At 39.9% G+C, this 17,353-nt stretch overlaps 1 protein-coding gene across 9 annotated transcripts in view; it reads left to right on the top strand.

The window, feature by feature from the left end:
• tns1b (tensin 1b) overlaps window positions 1-17,353 on the top strand; it is a 391,203-nt gene that overhangs the window by 355,437 nt on the left and 18,413 nt on the right. For 7 of the 9 annotated variants that reach the window (XM_061926568.2, XM_072911997.1, XM_072911999.1 and 4 more), the window contains 4 exons: window positions 1,982-3,427; window positions 9,935-10,128; window positions 10,191-10,329; window positions 16,762-16,857. In XM_061926568.2, the coding sequence (XP_061782552.1) occupies window positions 1,982-3,427; window positions 9,935-10,128; window positions 10,191-10,329; window positions 16,762-16,857 (1,875 nt within the window). The remainder of the gene's footprint in view (window positions 1-1,981; window positions 3,428-9,934; window positions 10,129-10,190; window positions 10,330-16,761; window positions 16,858-17,353) is intronic. The other 2 variants (XM_072912000.1, XM_061926575.2) reach the window with 1 other exon arrangement.

A 17,353-nucleotide genomic window follows, 5' to 3' on the forward strand; every position in this document is an offset into this window, starting at 1 on the left:
TCAATTGTACGGAATAGGTACTTCACTGTGCAATCTACTAATAAAAGTCTCAATCAATCAATCAATCATAAGCCACAGCGGGAATCAGTTGTAATACAATTCTCCACCACTTGTGGCAGTAATGACAATCTCAATAAAACAGAAGAAGTCTGAGTCTTAATTCATAGAGAAGTTTCTTTAACGCAAAGAAAATATGAATAAAAACAGTTTATTTGAGAAACATGTATTATTAATTTTGTTAGATATTTTGTTTATTTTAGCACTGCATAATTGTATGCAAATTAGTTTTTCATCAGTTTTTAAGAGTCCCTTCTGGTGCAGTATTTATTTTTTGTAATCAGCCTGAACTAAGCCTTGATAATATTTTTTGTGATTAACACATGGTTTCCTATCATTTTACAAGGTTTATCCTAAGCAGGTTAGATATAATTATTGAATATGATTAAGATCAAGAGTAAAAATAAGTGTTAATATTTGAGTTAGGAAACATTGCCATAGCAGTAACTAACTCCCAGCACATTCTCACATACATTTCCCTTGCAATATTTGATGAATGTGAATCAATTACCGTATTCCCGGACTATAGCAGTCACCGGGATAAGGGCTACACCCACTAAATTTTAGAAGATAAAAATATTTTTTCCGTATATTAGCCGCAGATTTATACATTGTGAAATAACTTAATTACACAGAAATATTCTGTAAATAATTATGTACATACCTTAATTTTTTCGAAACGGTGTCTGTAACACAGCAGTAAAACGGCTGACCAAAGAAAATAGAAGTCATCGTCAAAGACCCACTATCTGCGGAAGCTCGCTCTCCAATCAGCTAAACAGACTCAATAAGTCCACGGTGGAAGGAATTTGTGAAACTTAAACAACACAAAAATAATGCCATTGTAAGTTGATAATACTCGTAATAGTGTTAGAATATTCGCTAATGCTAACAATACTAGCTTCATTACATTACGATGGCACGTACAAATATGCATGAAAACACTCAAACAGACATCACACATGGGTCGATTTAGTAAGTATGAATAGTTTTAGTTACACTGTGAAATTGGAGTGATAAATGAAGAATCCTCTCAAGGAAAAACGCTATGGACTTTTTTACTTTCCGTTCAAGGCATTAAAACAGGAAGTACATTTTCAATCAATCAATCAATAAAAATACTAATTAATCACAAATGTCTCAAAGGGCTGCACAAGCCACAACGACATCCTCGGCTCAGATCCCACATCAGGGCAAGAAAATACTGGGAACAACGAAAAACCTTGGAAGGGACCGCAGATGTTGGGGATCCCACTCTAGGTGACCGGTGCAATGGATGCCGAGTAGATATGGTTAATAATGTGAAAGTCCAGTCCATAGTGAGGCCAGCAACCCGCAACACCTGCACCGAGAAAACTCATTCAAAAGATGACACCATAGCACAAACAATAACACACCATTACAGTCCTCTGCTTGGGTTAAATGAAAACTATTAAACACAAAACATTATGGCCATTAGCCACGAAAAATCCACAAATTAGCCCAACTGTTTTATAAGCTACATGGTTCAAGGCTTAGGAAAAAAGTTGCGACTTATAGTCTGGAATTTAGGGTACAATCCAACTATTTTCCTCGACCGTCGGTATAGACTCCGGAGCCTGTCCCAGATGACTGTGCGAGAAGCGGGGTACGCCCTGGACTGGTTGTCAGTCAGTCACACATAAACAACCATTCCCACTTACATTCAAGCCAATGGACAATTTAGAATCAGATGTTAGGAAGTCGGAACACCCAAAGAAAATAAGCACGGGTGCAACTCCACAAAGAGATGTTATCATACTTTGAGAAGCATTATTTCTATTTATTGCAGTACCATTTAGATTTGTGATCGTTGCTTAGGCCTAATACAATGTTAGAAACATCTAGTACCGGTATATGTTTGAATGTGGCTGATAATGATGATGTGTTTTTCTTGTTGCTACAGACGTCATTCATACCCAAGGACCCCTGGATGGGAGCCTCTACGCCAAAGTACGCAAAAAAGAGTTTGTTGATGGGAGTGTCACAGCCAATGGGCTCCCACCCACTGCAATTGAACACTCCCTACCTGCAGTTGACCATGCCTTGTCAGTGAGCAGCGACTCTGGAAACTCAACAGCCTCCATTAAAACTGACCGAACTGATGAAGTGGCAGCAGTCCCTCAGACCACTTTGGTGAACCTACCAAACATTTCCACCGTCGAGGAGATTCCCCAAGTACATAACCACCACCAGCAATCCATCAGCCCTCAAGAGAAGCAGGAGCTGGAGCAGCTCCTAGGTGGATTAGAGGAGCCCATGCATCGCCAAGGCTCCCTCTCCTCCTCAACCTCTGGTGTTGGAGGGATACTTCACCTGGTACCTGCCGAGGTCCATGTGAATGGTCATAGGAACATTGACCGTGAAACGGACATCTTAGATGATGAAATGCCGACTAGTCAAGAGGGCAACAGTGTGGACAGTTTGGGGACTTTCTCTTCCACCGATGGCCGAGCCACACCGGCAGATCTCTACTACCAGTCTGAATCCGTCATCAAAATCCAGGACCATGTGCCATACCTGGAGTGTAGTGTTCCAGAAAAGCCAGTGGAAACACTGCAACCACACATTTGCATATCAGAGAAAACTGTTTCGGTGACTCATACTGATTCAGTCCCACCCTCTAATTATATGGCTACTCAGAATTTGTACCGCTCACAGTCATTTGGTGTAGATGCACAGTCTATGCCACCAGCTCCCACCCGAACCACCAGTAGCAGGAATGCCGTCCAACGTGGTCTGAATATTTGGCAACGGTTCGGTGTACCTGAGGAGCCAGTGACAGAAGGACTCTTGTTTGGGCCACCATCTCCTGTGGCAATGGTTCCAGTTCACCAGAGTCTTCCACAGTTCCCTAATCGCTACAGTGCCTCACAGGAAGAGATTGAGAAATCCATAGAGACTTTGAATCTCCTCATGTTGGACCTGGAACCTAGCCATTCTGTCATGTCAAAGTCCCAAAGTGCTCCTCTGAGAGAAACCAGTGTTGTGACCACACAGCCGTCCATCTCTCAAAGTCAAACAAGTTCTTTCTATGAGGTGGATACTGCTACTCATTCTCATTTCTCTGGTCCGTCGTCGAGCAAGGCCAGTTATCATTCACCAACTCATGTATCACCTGAGTCTGCACATGTCCCTGGCTTGAAAACTATTGGAACAGGTCTTTCTCCTCAATCTACCGAAACCCATCTTAGGCCAATGAACGCCTTCCAAACAGACTCCTTGTCCCAGTCCACTGAGGTCTTTGAGCCTCAGACAGGCATGAGTGCTCCAACTACATCACCGCTGTCACGGGATTCTGAACCTGATGAAGTATTCGTCGTTGAAGGACTGGTGGCTCAAAGAGTTGCAGGTAAGATCGAACATTATCTGTCCTCAGAACTAGTGTCTTCTGCTCGTAGGGCCTGATGTACTTAGAACCAAATAACAAGTGCTAAATAGCATGTTCAAACCAACTATGGCTCTGATTTACTAAAGGTTTGCATGTAATAAAGCACGTGCAAACTTGATAGCACACGCAAAGTTGATCTATTAAACGTGTGCAACGTGGATTGCGTCTGTTAGGTGATCTAAAGTGATTGCGGCACCTAAATTAGCGTCTTTATTTAGCACGTCAGAAAAGTTTGTGCAAAGTCAGACGATGGACAGACGAGAATCCGCCGTCCTTCGTGTGTGTGTTCACATATTTGGACTGATATAAATAAATAAAAATATTACATGAGACGGGCCGCTGGCCAGATTGTGGACACCCGGCTGGTATTTTGGGGACCCCCCCGTCTAGAGTGAACAGGAAACAGCACTCACACTGTCCTCAGTCATGCATTAAAGGAATATTACCTTCTACATAGTTAGGATTCTGTGCATGTTTCTTGTTACCGTATTTTTCGGAGTATAAGTCGCACCGGAGTATAAGTCGCACCTGCCGAAAATGCATAATAAAGAAGGAAAAAAACAAATATAAGTCGCACTGGAGCCCGGCCAAACTATGAAAAAAAATGCGACCTATAGTCCGAAAAATACGGTAATTACCTTTTTTGGACCTCATCTACTGTCTGCTTGTTTTCTTTTTCATCATCCTCATTTTCCTTCATCGTCATTCATCTCTCTACCCAGAGTTCTCAGCTCGCACCAAAAGGGTCAACCCAAGCATGATCTCGTCTCAGTCTGAACACAGCCATTCTCACTCACTTTCGGGTTTGTTCTCTCATCCTCTTGAAACATACTTGCTAACCTTGAGACCTCCGAATTCGGGAGATGGGGGGGGGGTTAGGTGGGCGGGTGGTTGGGTAGCGGGGGGTGTATATATTTTCAAGTATTTCTTATGTATATATATATTAGGGGTGTAACGGTACACAAAAACTTCGGTTCGGTACGTACCTCGGTTTAGAGGTCACGGTTCGGTTCATTTTCGGTACAGTAAGAAAACAACGAAATATACATTTTTGGGTTTTTTAATTACCAAATTTGTAAACAATGGCTTTATCCTTTTATGATTGGGAACACTATAATAATTCTGCCCACGTTAATCAACATTAAACTGCCTCAAGTTGTTGCTCAGATTAAATAAAATGACAAAACTTTTCTTCTACATATAAAAAGTGCAACATTAAACAGTTTCAAGTCAACTCATCATGCTTAATTTATTACAGCATTTGGGAAGCCTGTAGTTGATTTTTATTATGTAAATATTATATTTTTATTAACATGTGATAGCAGGGACCCTGCCATTCAAAACTAGGCTGCTACATTGCTAATGATTAATGTAACTATAGCTGAAAAAAATAGTACAATAGCAATAGGAGAGACTATTCATCCCTGAACACCATGGAGTTCAAGTGAAATAACAGATAGACAGGGCTTTGCTGTCCCTCACACACACACACACACACACACACACACACACACACACACACACACACACACACCGCAAAATGAGCTAACGTTACGCTAAAAGCTAATTAGCCTTCACCTCAAGCCAGGACTGCGAGCGAGCTGAGCTGCAGTTTAAGTTTCTAGAACGTCAACGGGCTCATAGTGATGTTACTAGTAGTTGACTGGGAGGTGTTGCCCTGGGAGATTTTCGGGAGGGGCGCTGAAATTCGGGAGTCTCCCGGGAAAATCGGGAGGGTTGGCAAGTATGTCTTAAAATCCCTTTTTGAGGGTTCATTCGGGTTCTACTGTCTTTTGTTGGTGTCATTAAATGTTCTGTCCCAACCCTTTTTAACTTTTCACCTTTGCTTTTTTTTTTTTTGCATAACACATGCCACTAATAGGCTTGCAATGCAACACATATTAACTTGCAAACTTTAAATGCGTTTTAATTAGATATGACACTTATTGTGAAATGAAATAATCTAAAGGATGGCATTTTAATGATGATGAGCCAGACCTGTAATGTGTACACAATATTTTTGTATGTAAACATCAGTTATACTATTTTACGAGCTTCTACTTGTGTGTGCATGCTTGCGGCCCCGCCTCCACCCACAGAGACAAAATAGTAAAGAGGTAGATGACTGACAAGAATGTTCGTTCATTCCACTATAGACAGCTTAAAAAAACTGAAAAAAATCAGGAAATGTCAGAAATGGTATTAAGTGATTTCCTTTTTTGGCATCGTCTAGATCAGGGGTGTCGAACACAGTTACATCGCAGTTATGGCTGCCCTAAGAGGGCCGCTTGTTACCGTATATAATTTATGAATATAAATGTCTAAGAATTCACCCTTCCATACTACGTAAAAAAAACTTCACCATAAAATTGACAATGTTTTTTTACAACATATTACTGTAAATGGATTATATACTATAGTTTATTTTTTTACTGTAAAATCCTGGCAACTGATGTGCCAGTTTTTTTTTTTACTGTAGAATCTATTGTCATTTCTACAGTGTACAATTTGATGAATTACTTGCTTTGATATAACTTAAGCAGATATTTATTTTGTTTTAATTTTTAAAAAAAGTTTGAAATTAATGATAGTATTATATTTGCTGCATTATTACATAATAAAGTTTAAAATATACTCAATAGCATGCAATACATGTATTTCTGTCTGTCACAATGAAAATATTACATTTAGTTAATGATAAAATTATTATTTTAGGGCATTAAACGATGTGGTGGGCCAAATATGGCCCTCGGGCCTTAAGTTTGACACCAGGAGTCTAAATTCAGGACTTACTTAGTCAACTGCACTGCAATCATTACCTATCTTGCTGCAGGAGGCATTTCCATGGTGGGTTAGGGATTGCTTTTAGAGACCAATCAATATGTTTTTTTAGGGCCGATACCCATGATTAGGAGTCAAGGAGGCCGAAAGCCCATAAAAGTTATTTAAACATTAATAGTATTTGTCAGTAAACAGATGGACAAAGCTTTAAGTTGTTTTTTTTAACATTATTTTTTTTTAGGAAACATCAGACCAGTAGCATTTCAAAATAAAGAAAATCTCATTGGAAAATTGGTATAAAAAAAAAAAAAAAAGGGATTTTTCCTACATAACAATAATTAAATTTTAGCAGTTTATGGATTTAATACATTGTAAGGTTTCCTTGTGGGGAACCCTAAAATACTGCGAATGTTTGAATAAATAATATTTATTAGCTTATAAGTGAGACAATTTTCAAGCTGGCTGACATCCTTTCTTCCTAGATGTTAGAGAAAGTATGAGAATGTGCGAGCTTCTGCCTCCTCCTCCTTACTTATATAATGTCTTATTTGTCAAGATATTTACACAAAGTTTGGGTTTTCGGCAGAGTTATCTTTTCTGTCGTCTATACGTCTCTGTCGCGTTATTTGATTGAATCATGGACCATGAAACACTGAGTGGAATGAAAAAAGGCTTTTCAAGTGACTAAATTGCCGCAGGAGCAAAAACAAACAAAATGTGACCTGAAAGATGCCAGGACAGAAGGACAAAAACTGGATTTCCCGACAAAACGTACTGTCCAGGAGGCGTAGTGTAAGTAGAGAACGTGGGGGTGTGGCCACGGTGAACTCAGCAGAGCAGACCGGAGAATAATTCTCACAAGAATGCAAATAAAAGCCCTGTCGTATATCAAACCATATTTTGGAGGAATTATTAACAATGAGAGTATTTTCTACTTTTTAAATTAATTTAAAAAAATTGGCTCCAGCAAAAAGGGAACTTTTTTTCATGCAGGGCAAAAGTGCTGGTGCTTTAGTAGTGGGTATTACTATTTTTTTAATATACCAAATACTGGTATTTATCTTAGGGTTGTAAAAAAGAAAAAAAAAAGTCAAAATGCCAAATATCGGCGCCGATAATCGGTCGATCTCTAATTGCTATGATATGTTGTGATGTTGTGATGTAATAACAAGGCTACGGTCTTGGATGATTTTTTTTTTACTAAGTTTACACTAAGTTTAGTTCTCATGCAAAGTCTGAGGTAATTGCATTTAAAAAAAAAATAGTATTTAGAGTATGTCTTATGCTTTAATATGCTGCATCACTAACTGTGCGTGTTGCTTTACAGTGCTTATCAAATACAGTGGAAGCTCGATTTACAAACTAAATTGGTTCTTGAATGGGGTTAGTAAATTAAAAAGTTCATTTAGTAAAGCAAATGTTTCGATAAGAAACAATGTAAATATGAATAATGGGTTCCAGACTCGACAAAAGTCCATATTTTAGTGAAGGTTTGTTTACTTTGGAACAATATAAAGTGCTATACAGTACTGTATATCAAACAAACATAACAAGGGGGTGACATGTTGAACTGTGCTGCTCTGCCAACACGCGCACATACACGATTCACACCGGTGCCCTCACAAAGGATCAGGAATCACAAAAATAATTATTTTGAACAACCATATTGCTGCAATAATAAATGAATAAAAAACCATCCCCCTGCATCCCCTTTGTCGTCATGTCGTGACATTGCTGGTTTTATGAGCAGACGAGCATGTTCGGCAGCGCACAATCACAGAGTACTTACAAGCAGACACAGTGTGTAGACAGAAAAGGGAGAACGGACGCATTTTGGCTTAAAAACTAACGATAAAGGTGAAGTTGTAACACTGAAACGCCCTCAGGAAGAGGTGCTTTAAGACATGGCTAGCTAGCTAGTGGCTAAAGTCCAGCCCCGGTCTGCAGTGTTTTAGCTACTTCTAAATCACTAATCCTTGTCTCCATGGCGACAAATAAAGTACGTTTCTTACAAGGATCATCCCTGCAGGACGAGGAATAGCTAAACATGCTTCACTACACACAACAATGTAAACAAACGCCATTGGTGGATCTACACCTGACATCCACTGTAATGATACCAAGTACAGAAACGATACTACTATGATTGTGTCAATATTTTTTTGGCATCACAACATCTTCTTTCTTTAAAAAAAAATGTATATTATGTTTATAAACTCAGGAAATATGTCCCTGGACACATGAGGACTTTGAATATGACCAATGTATGATCCTGTAACTACTTGGTATCGGATTGATACCTAAATTTATGGTATCATCCAAAACTAATGTAAAGTATCCAAACAACAGAAGAATAAGTGATTATTACATTTTAACAGAAGTGTAGATAGAACATGTTAAAACAGAAAATAAGCACATATTAACAGTAAATGAACAAGTCGATTAATAATCAATTTTTACAGCTTGTCCTTTATAATGTTGACAAAATAATAGAATGATACATGACACAATATGTTACTGCATATGTCAGCGGACTAAATTAGGAGCTTTTGTTTGTTTACTTTCGACTAAAAGACTAGTTGTCTTGTTTGTTCACTATTTTATTTAAGGACAAACTTGCAATAAGAACCATATGTTTAACCTCTTAAGGCCCAAGCTGTTTGTTTACATGTTTTTTTTTATTTCTCTTTGCTATTTGGACTTATTGGACCCTAATTAGAATAAAAACTAAAAATCATCTTTTACCATACCATACCATACCAACTTTATTTATAAAGCCCTTTAAAGACAAGCACAGTTGAAAAACAAAGGGCTGTACACCACAAAGAAATAGAGGCAAAGGACAGACTAAAAAAATAACATTTAAAACAGAAATAAAAAATACACAATTAAAAAGCAAATATAAATTACCCTAAGAACAGTTTGTTAGATAAAAACAGTTTAAAAGTTAAAAACAGTTCAAAAAGTTAAAAGCTAAAAACAGTTCAAAGTCTCATGCTGGGTTAAAAGCCAGTGAATAAACATGGGTTTTAAGAAGGGTCTTAAAAATAGCCAAAGAAGGGGCCTGTCTCACATGGAGAGGGAGATCGTTCCAGAGTTTGGGAATCATCATCATATTTTGATATGATGTATTTAGTCCATAAGTACACAAATGTGTACTTCATGTTTAGTGTAATGCAAATGTTTATTTTTACACTTTTTTTTCTTCCAAATTCCATTGTATGTTATATTCTTCTGACACCACCAGATGGCAGTATAAGTGTCCACATAAGCGGCCATAAGACCCCAATTCAGTAGTGTACACAATTTTGGAAATAAGAGCTAAAAGGTGCCGTCCACGCATGTGGCCACTAAGGCCTTTAGAGGTTTGTACCCTAAGATTTTTTGTTAAAATAAAGCCATTTTTTGTGGTCCCCTTTATTTAGAAAAATACAGAAAAGTACCGAAAAGTATCGAAATAATTTTAGTACCGGTACCAACATATTGGTATCGGGACAACACTAGTTCACACACAGGCATATTTGGCTCACAAATCGAGGGGTTTGTAAATGGAGGTTCCACTCTACTGTACTGTGTATACAGCAGCGATGGCAGTGAGCACTCCTAAGAACTAACGACCATCCGGGCATTTACGAGGCATCGACCTGTATGTGTGAAATTCATTACTTACTTTGCACATCATGGCAGGTGTCCATTCCCGTGCCACTTCCTTCGATGAGCAGACGACCGTACCCCGTCGTCGGTTCACAAGTGACAGCCAGTGTCTAAACAGACCGGAAGACGGTCCGTCCCCCGATGTCTCGGTTCGCTCCCCTATCCGTTGCGTTTCTCCAGAGTTCGTCAACGCCATAGCGATGAACCCTGGTGGACGACCGAAGGAGGTAGGAGAAAGTCAGTTTGGTGTAGTTGTTGTCTATTTACTATATTTCTATGTCATCCTCAGAGACACATGCACAGCTACCGCGAAGCCTTTGAGGAGATGGACAGTGGGCCTACCAGCCCGACCCCCACAGTTGGTGGTGAGGTGCTTCCCCGAACCCCTGCCTTCCCCGTCACGCCACAAACCCCTTACTTCAACCTGTGTAAGTTACCCCTCTGGCTGACCAATGGCACTGTGGAGCTCAGGCATAGCAACATGATTAGGATAGGATAGGATAGGATTAGACAAACAAACAGTGTACAGGGTTACAGAACAGGAACGCTGATGGGTCGCCAAAGGCGCCCCGTAAAAGATAAGAAAAAGGTAAAACGCTGGGGAAGAAGATGAGTAAAAAAATACAATCTAGACTGGGCTCCTAAGGAGTGTAAAAACCCTCCATGCAATGCACACATAAACACGTTACATTTAATCACGACAACTCGCAACAGAGGGGTGGGGAGTTGGGGCCCTGGAGGTCGACTGCTGCTGCCAGCCGTCCATCACCCTGAGGGGAAACGAGCGGTGGTGAAGCGCGTGGGTGGGGAGGGGGTGTGTGTGTGTGTGCCCATTGTCTTGGGTGTGATGATGTAATGTTCATAGACAGAGGCCGATCTGCATGCAAGCAAAAGTTCGACTCCAGGTGTCGTTGAGGAGGGAGGGAGGTCAAAAGCGTTCATCATTGAGGTGTCCTCGGGGATGTTTTCAGATTTTTAGATTAGCAGGGTTTTTATATCAAATATTAGCACTGTGGTTTCCCCAAACTGTTTTCCTTAAGTACCACCTCAAAAAAAATCAATAACGGAGCAGCTTCGAGGTCGGTAAGCACAACCAGAATTATGCCGTACATTAGGCGCACCGGGTTGTAAGGCGCTGTGGAGGGGGGGCGTGGCCTGCAGCGAAGCAGGGTGTGCCAAGGCCGGCCTCGAAATCAGCGACAGGTGCGTCGATGGCCCACCTGGGCCCGGTTATCTAATCACCCGTCGCTCTGTTAAAAGGAGCAGCCAGGAGGAGAGACGTGGTGGAGTGGAGTGGGAGTCGGAGCTGGAGTGAGAGCGAGAGCGTGACCGAGACGAACAGACAATTGCTGAAAAGCAACAGAAATACTTTATTTGGAAAAAAATAAAACTTCATTGTGAATCTGAACTGGGCTCTCATGCATACTTGCCAACCCTCCCGATTTTCCCGGGAGACTCCTGAATTTCCGTTCCCCTCCCGAAAAAATCTCCCGGGGCAACCATTCTCCCGAATGTATCCCGATTTCCACCCGGGCAACTATATTGGGGGCGTGCCTTAAAGGCACTGCCTTTAGCGTCCTCTACAACCTGTCGTCACGCCCGCTTTTCCTCCATACAAACAGCGTGCCGGCCCAGTCACATAATATATGCGGCTATAACACACACATAAGTGAATGCAATCCATACTTGGTCAACAGCCATACAGGTCACACTGAGGGTGGCCGTATAAACAACTTTAACACTGTTACAAATATGCGCCACACTGTGAACCCACACCAAACAAGAATGACAAACACATTTCGGGAGAACATCCGTACCGTAACTCAACATAAACACAACAGAACAAATACCCAGAATCCCTTGCAGCACTAACTCTTCCAGGACGCTACAATATACCGTATTTTTCGGAGTATAAGTCGCACCGGCCGAAAATGCATAATAAAGAAGGAAAAAACATATATAAGTCGCACTGGAGTATAAATCGCATTTTTGGGGGAAATTTATTTGATAAAACCCAACACCAAGAATAGACATTTGAAAGGCAATTTAAAATAAATAAAGAATAGTGAACAACAGGCTGAATAAGTGTACGTTATATGAGGCATAAATAACCAACTGAGAACGTGCCTGGTATGTTAACGTAACATATTATGGTAAGAGTCATTCAAATAATTATAACATATAGAACATGCTATACGTTTACCAAACAATCTGTCACTCCTAATCGCTAAATCCCATGAAATCTTATACGTCTAGTCTCTTACGTGAATGAGCGAAATAATATTATTTGATATTTTACGATAATGTGTTAATAATTTCACACATAAGTTGCTCCTGAGTATAAGTCGCACCCCCGGCCAAACTATGAAAAAAACTGCGACTTATAGTCCGAAAAATACGGTACACCCCCCGCTACCACCAACCCCCCAAACCCGCCCACCCCCCCCATCTCCCGAATTCGGAGGTCTCAAGGTTGGCAAGTATGCTCTCATATCGGTGTGTGGTGGTCCAGAGAACCCACTGGGGGGGCAACCTCCACAATTTGCCAGGCCCAGGTGGGCCACCTACCTACCTGTCGCTGATTTTGAGGCCGGTCCTGGCACACCCCCGCTTCGCTACAGGCCCGCAGGCCACGCCCCCCTCCACAGGCGCACTGTAGATTTTTGAGAAAATGAAAGGATTGTAAGTGCGCCTTATAGTCCGAAAAATACGGTACATTTTAATGTTATTGTCCCGGTTTTTTGGTAGTGATCCGTCTCTCGCTCATAAAGTAAACCGAATCTAAACCTGGATCTGAATCCTAAAACAATGCTCATGTCTTTTGAAAGCAGTTCACTTACAAAACTGTTTTTATGAAGTGTGATTTTAAAAGTCCACTTTAGCAATGACGTTTTCACGCAGTTGCAGCACGTCCAGTATTTGTCAAAAAACAAGTTTGCCTCAATCACTGTTTATTTTTCTTTCCTGACGTCCTAATGGTCCACCAAACTCGGGTTTTCTCATTTTAGCTCAACAGCTTGTGCTGGGAGTTAACTATGAACGGGGGCTGTTAATAGCAAACTTGTGAAAGTGGTGGTGCACGTGACAACCTTGGGCAACTATTCAAGGAAAGTCCCTACATCACATTCTTGAGTGTCCACTCAGACCGGCGCAAACACACGGCTTACAGTCTCAGGACAGTTTGGGTGCAAAGAATTGATTTGGATTCTTTGGTAAGTGGGCCTCGCATGCCACCCCCTCGTCCAGAGTTCCACTGTCCCACGTCAGCCATAGAACTGTTCCACCACATCACCCTTCCACGTTAAGTGACCCTTTGCCTGCATCGTACCGTGTCTCGGTCCTGCTTTCACATGACAACACCAGCAGAGCAGCACTTGTAACATAACAACATAGCTAAGGAGTTCACATCCAAGTTTGAATAATAAAACCCAGTTTAAAATGTTCTTCTACAGGGTTAGTTTTTGCCTCATTCCTCTCTTAAAGCATGCATTTAGCCAAAAGAGAAATATGTGATATAATATTATCTGCTCACAGATGCTCCCTGGTGGTTGTTTGTGCACACTGCATTACTCCTGCATAGTCCCCCGTCCTCAATGCTTCAGACACACGCAGGATTCTCACAGGAATGAGGCAAAAAATACCACATTAGCTACTGTAGCCGTTGCTGCTCTGTGTGCTGTTGTCATTAGTGTTTGGGTTGCTGTCTTGCTCTAGTCCAACCAGCCCTCAATGATGCCACATCCAGATGTTCTTTTTTTGATGATTTGACACACGCATGTTTTGTTCCTCCTTCAGAGCATGAGGCATGAACACTGTGAATGTCGCCATTCGTGATTTTGGCGTGATTGTGTCTTATCTTGACGGCTCTGTACCTGTTCATTAAACACGCTCATAGGGCAGTCTTTCTCAAATAGGATGCAGATGAATGTGATAAAATGTGGTTCAGAGGAAACGGGATATACTTGCCAACCCTCCCGAATTTTCCGGGAGACTCCCGAAATTCAGCGCCTCTCCCGAAAACCTCCCGGGACAAATATTCTCCCGAAAATCTCCCGATTTTCAGCCGGAGCTGGAGGCAACACCCCCTCCAGCTCCATGCGGACCTGAGTGAGGACAGTCTTTTTTCACTATGGGAGGACAACAGGGTGACAAGAACTAAATCATCCAGACTAGAGATAAATTGTATTATTATGTTTATCTTACCTAAAAATAAATATATTTATTAATAAAAAAACAAAAAAACTAAATAACTAAATACATTTGTACTATATTTTGCTAAAAACATCCAAAACATTTTTTTGTATTTTTTCTGACTCTTTATTACATCCAGCCATAGAATTATACCGGTACATTAAAATAAACATATTTGAAATGATACATTTTAAATTATCATAATAATTCATTTAAAATGACCATATTTAATTATTAAAATAAATGCTTGTTTATCAACAACTTTAGCATTTTATTAATTACATTTTTAAGCTCTCAGAAGCCAAGTTATGTTATATTCATGTTATATTTATGCAAGTTTGAAGTATCAATTATCTAAACACAGTTTTGTTTGCATATTTTCAGGATGTATATATATATATATATATAAATATATATATATATATATATATATATATATATATATATATAATACTTGACTTGGTGAATTCTAGCTGTCAATATACTCCTCCCCTCTTAACCACGCCCCCAACCACGCCCCGCCCCACCCCCCGAAATCGGAGGTCTCAAGGTTGGCAACTATGAAGTAACTATGTAAAAAAAAGGGGGGATTCAAAAAGTTTATATTTCTTCCCATTACCCTTCTGGCCCACTAGCATCCCTCTTTATGTTTGTGAACTTTATAGTCTATACGTTTAGAGTGATGTGATAATCAAACACTCTAGAAGTCTAGAATGAAAGAGTATATAAGAGAATTGACAGAGTGTGTGTACCTTCAGTGCTGCAATGGCTCTATCAATGTTGGCCTGGCTAGCAGTGCCTCGTTAAAATCCAGCCGCTGTTGCTTAGGAGGTGAAGTGTGTCTCTCTTTACTAGCTTTGTCGAAGCATGTTGCTTTTGTAGCTGTTTCAGCAGATTTAAATTGCTAGGATAGGATCTTTGATCCAAGACACAATTTACATTTAACTAAAATGTTATTTTCTTTGTGGTCGACAAAAGAAAAGTAGTGAGAATATCTCCATGTTAAGAAACTCGGCTTCGGGCTTCGCCATGATGTCTTGTTAGTGAACACAGACACGCCCCCTCCCACACACACACAGAGTGCACCTCTTCTTAGTCGCCTCATCTCCGTCGCCTCTTCTGCAGCTCTCCAATAAAACACACTCAGATCTTCTCAGTTTGTAGCCGACACTACATAAAAAATAACGTAAAATAACGCAGTAACGCATCATGTAGTAACGATAACTGAGTTACTGAATATAAAAAATAACGCGTTAGATTACTATTTACCACCGAAAGTAGCCGCGTTACTTTATAACGCGTTAGTCCCAACACTGGATATGTTTAATTAAATGTTCTTGTCTTAATTCAATTTTCTTTTCTTTTTTTTTGTGAAATAATAATATTGCCATTGAGCACAAGACTGTTCTCTGGAGATATGTATGTATATTATGTACTACATGTATGATATGGAACTGATTATGACATACTCAATAAACAACAACTTTAAACTTTAAATAGTGTGGCGGGCCCCCTTGGTTACGGTGCGATTATCAGTATCACGCTTCAAACCCGCTTCGAAAAGCAAAATCTCTCGCCATTAATCCTGATTTACTCATTTTGATTAAAAAAAATCCGCAAAATTTTACTTACTTGTTTTCGTTTTATTGGTTAAAGCTTTTTATATATTGTTAATGATGCTGATCAATTTGAATGTAATATTATTTATTGAGTTAAGACAATTTTTTTCAGTGTCGAATGGTTGAAGTTGGTCTAAATTTTTTCATTTTTTAAACAGGGATAAAAAAAACAAACAGGCAAATTAATGCACTTTGAATTTTTTCTGTCAAATTTTTTTCTGTCATTTTTTATTGTAAGTTGATCTATATTTCGTTCTATTTCTTCTTATCTTCAATGTTTACAAGGATACAATGTTATGCAGAGGTGTACTTATAACATTTTTTTCCGACAAATAGTTATATTTATAGTCGTGGGAAAATAAGTGAGTATGAAAATGCAAAAAACCGAACTATTTGCGAAATCAGACTAATTTAGTGCATGTAAACAAAGTGACTGACATAGTGTAACATTGGAGTACATCTCATGTTTACAATTTCAGCAAGGAAAAATTAGGTGGCGACTTGTCTGGGGTGTACTTGTGCCTGAGTGCAGCTTGGATAGGCTCCAGCACCCCCACCCCTGCCACCCGAAAGGGACAAGCGGTAGAAAATGGACGGATGGATGGAAGTAGTAGGAAGAAGCAGAGGTTATTTAATGCCAAACCATTCTTCGTAGTAAATGTGGTCCCTTCCAGTGTTCAATACACACTACTTACAAAAGCCAGGGATGTCAGGCCCCCGGGGGCCACCCCAGAATGAGCCCCCAAACTCACAAATGCGCTCCCCTTACATGACGCCGTCCTCCAGAAAGGAGCCGAATTACAAAACTCGCAGGTGTAATCCATAATTTAACCCTTTTGCCCACATTTTGATATTACTTTCATATTGTGTATATGACCCTGCGTTCATTTTTGTGAAATATAATTCGAATGGTACAGGTTTTTGAAAATAACTTATATTCGCCGAGATGATTTTGTGTTGCTACAGCAAAAAACAGGTATTGGCTGTCAAGATAGCCCTATTTGAATTGTTATTAAGTTAATTTAAGTTCATCTATGTCTTTTTTTTTAGGTCGGTCGCCTCCAGGTCTGGCTAAGACTCCACTGTCAGCCCTGGGATTGAAACCCCACAACCCAGCAGAACTCCTACTCAACCAAACTGGTTCAGGTTGGTTGCAGGATTTTTTTCAAAAGTTTAAAATACAAAACTGGATTTTTATTTCTCAGATCCTGATTGTTATAACCGAGTTTTAATCAATTAATCAATGCACATACATGTTTTATTAACATTGATAACTAGAGATGTCCGATAATAGCTTTTTTGCCGATATCCGATATTGTCCAACTCTTAATTACCGATTCTGATATCAACCGATACCGATATATACAGTCGTGGAATTAACACATTATTATGCCTAATTTTGTTGTGATGCCCCGCTGGATGCATTAAACAATGTAACTTTACCATGAATTGATTAACGTGGACCCCGACTTAAACAAGTTGAAAAACTTATTTGGGTGTTACGATTTAGTGGTCAATTGTACGGAATATGTACTGTACTGTGCAATCTACTAATACAAGTTTCAATCAATCAATCAATCAAAAACAAGGTTTTCCAAAATAAGAGAACAACTTCAACTCTAGCGTCCCGGAAGAGTTAGTG

This window comes from Nerophis lumbriciformis, linkage group LG31 (genome assembly GCF_033978685.3).
Source record: "Nerophis lumbriciformis linkage group LG31, RoL_Nlum_v2.1, whole genome shotgun sequence".
In the NCBI taxonomy this organism is placed as follows: Eukaryota; Metazoa; Chordata; class Actinopteri; order Syngnathiformes; family Syngnathidae; genus Nerophis; species Nerophis lumbriciformis.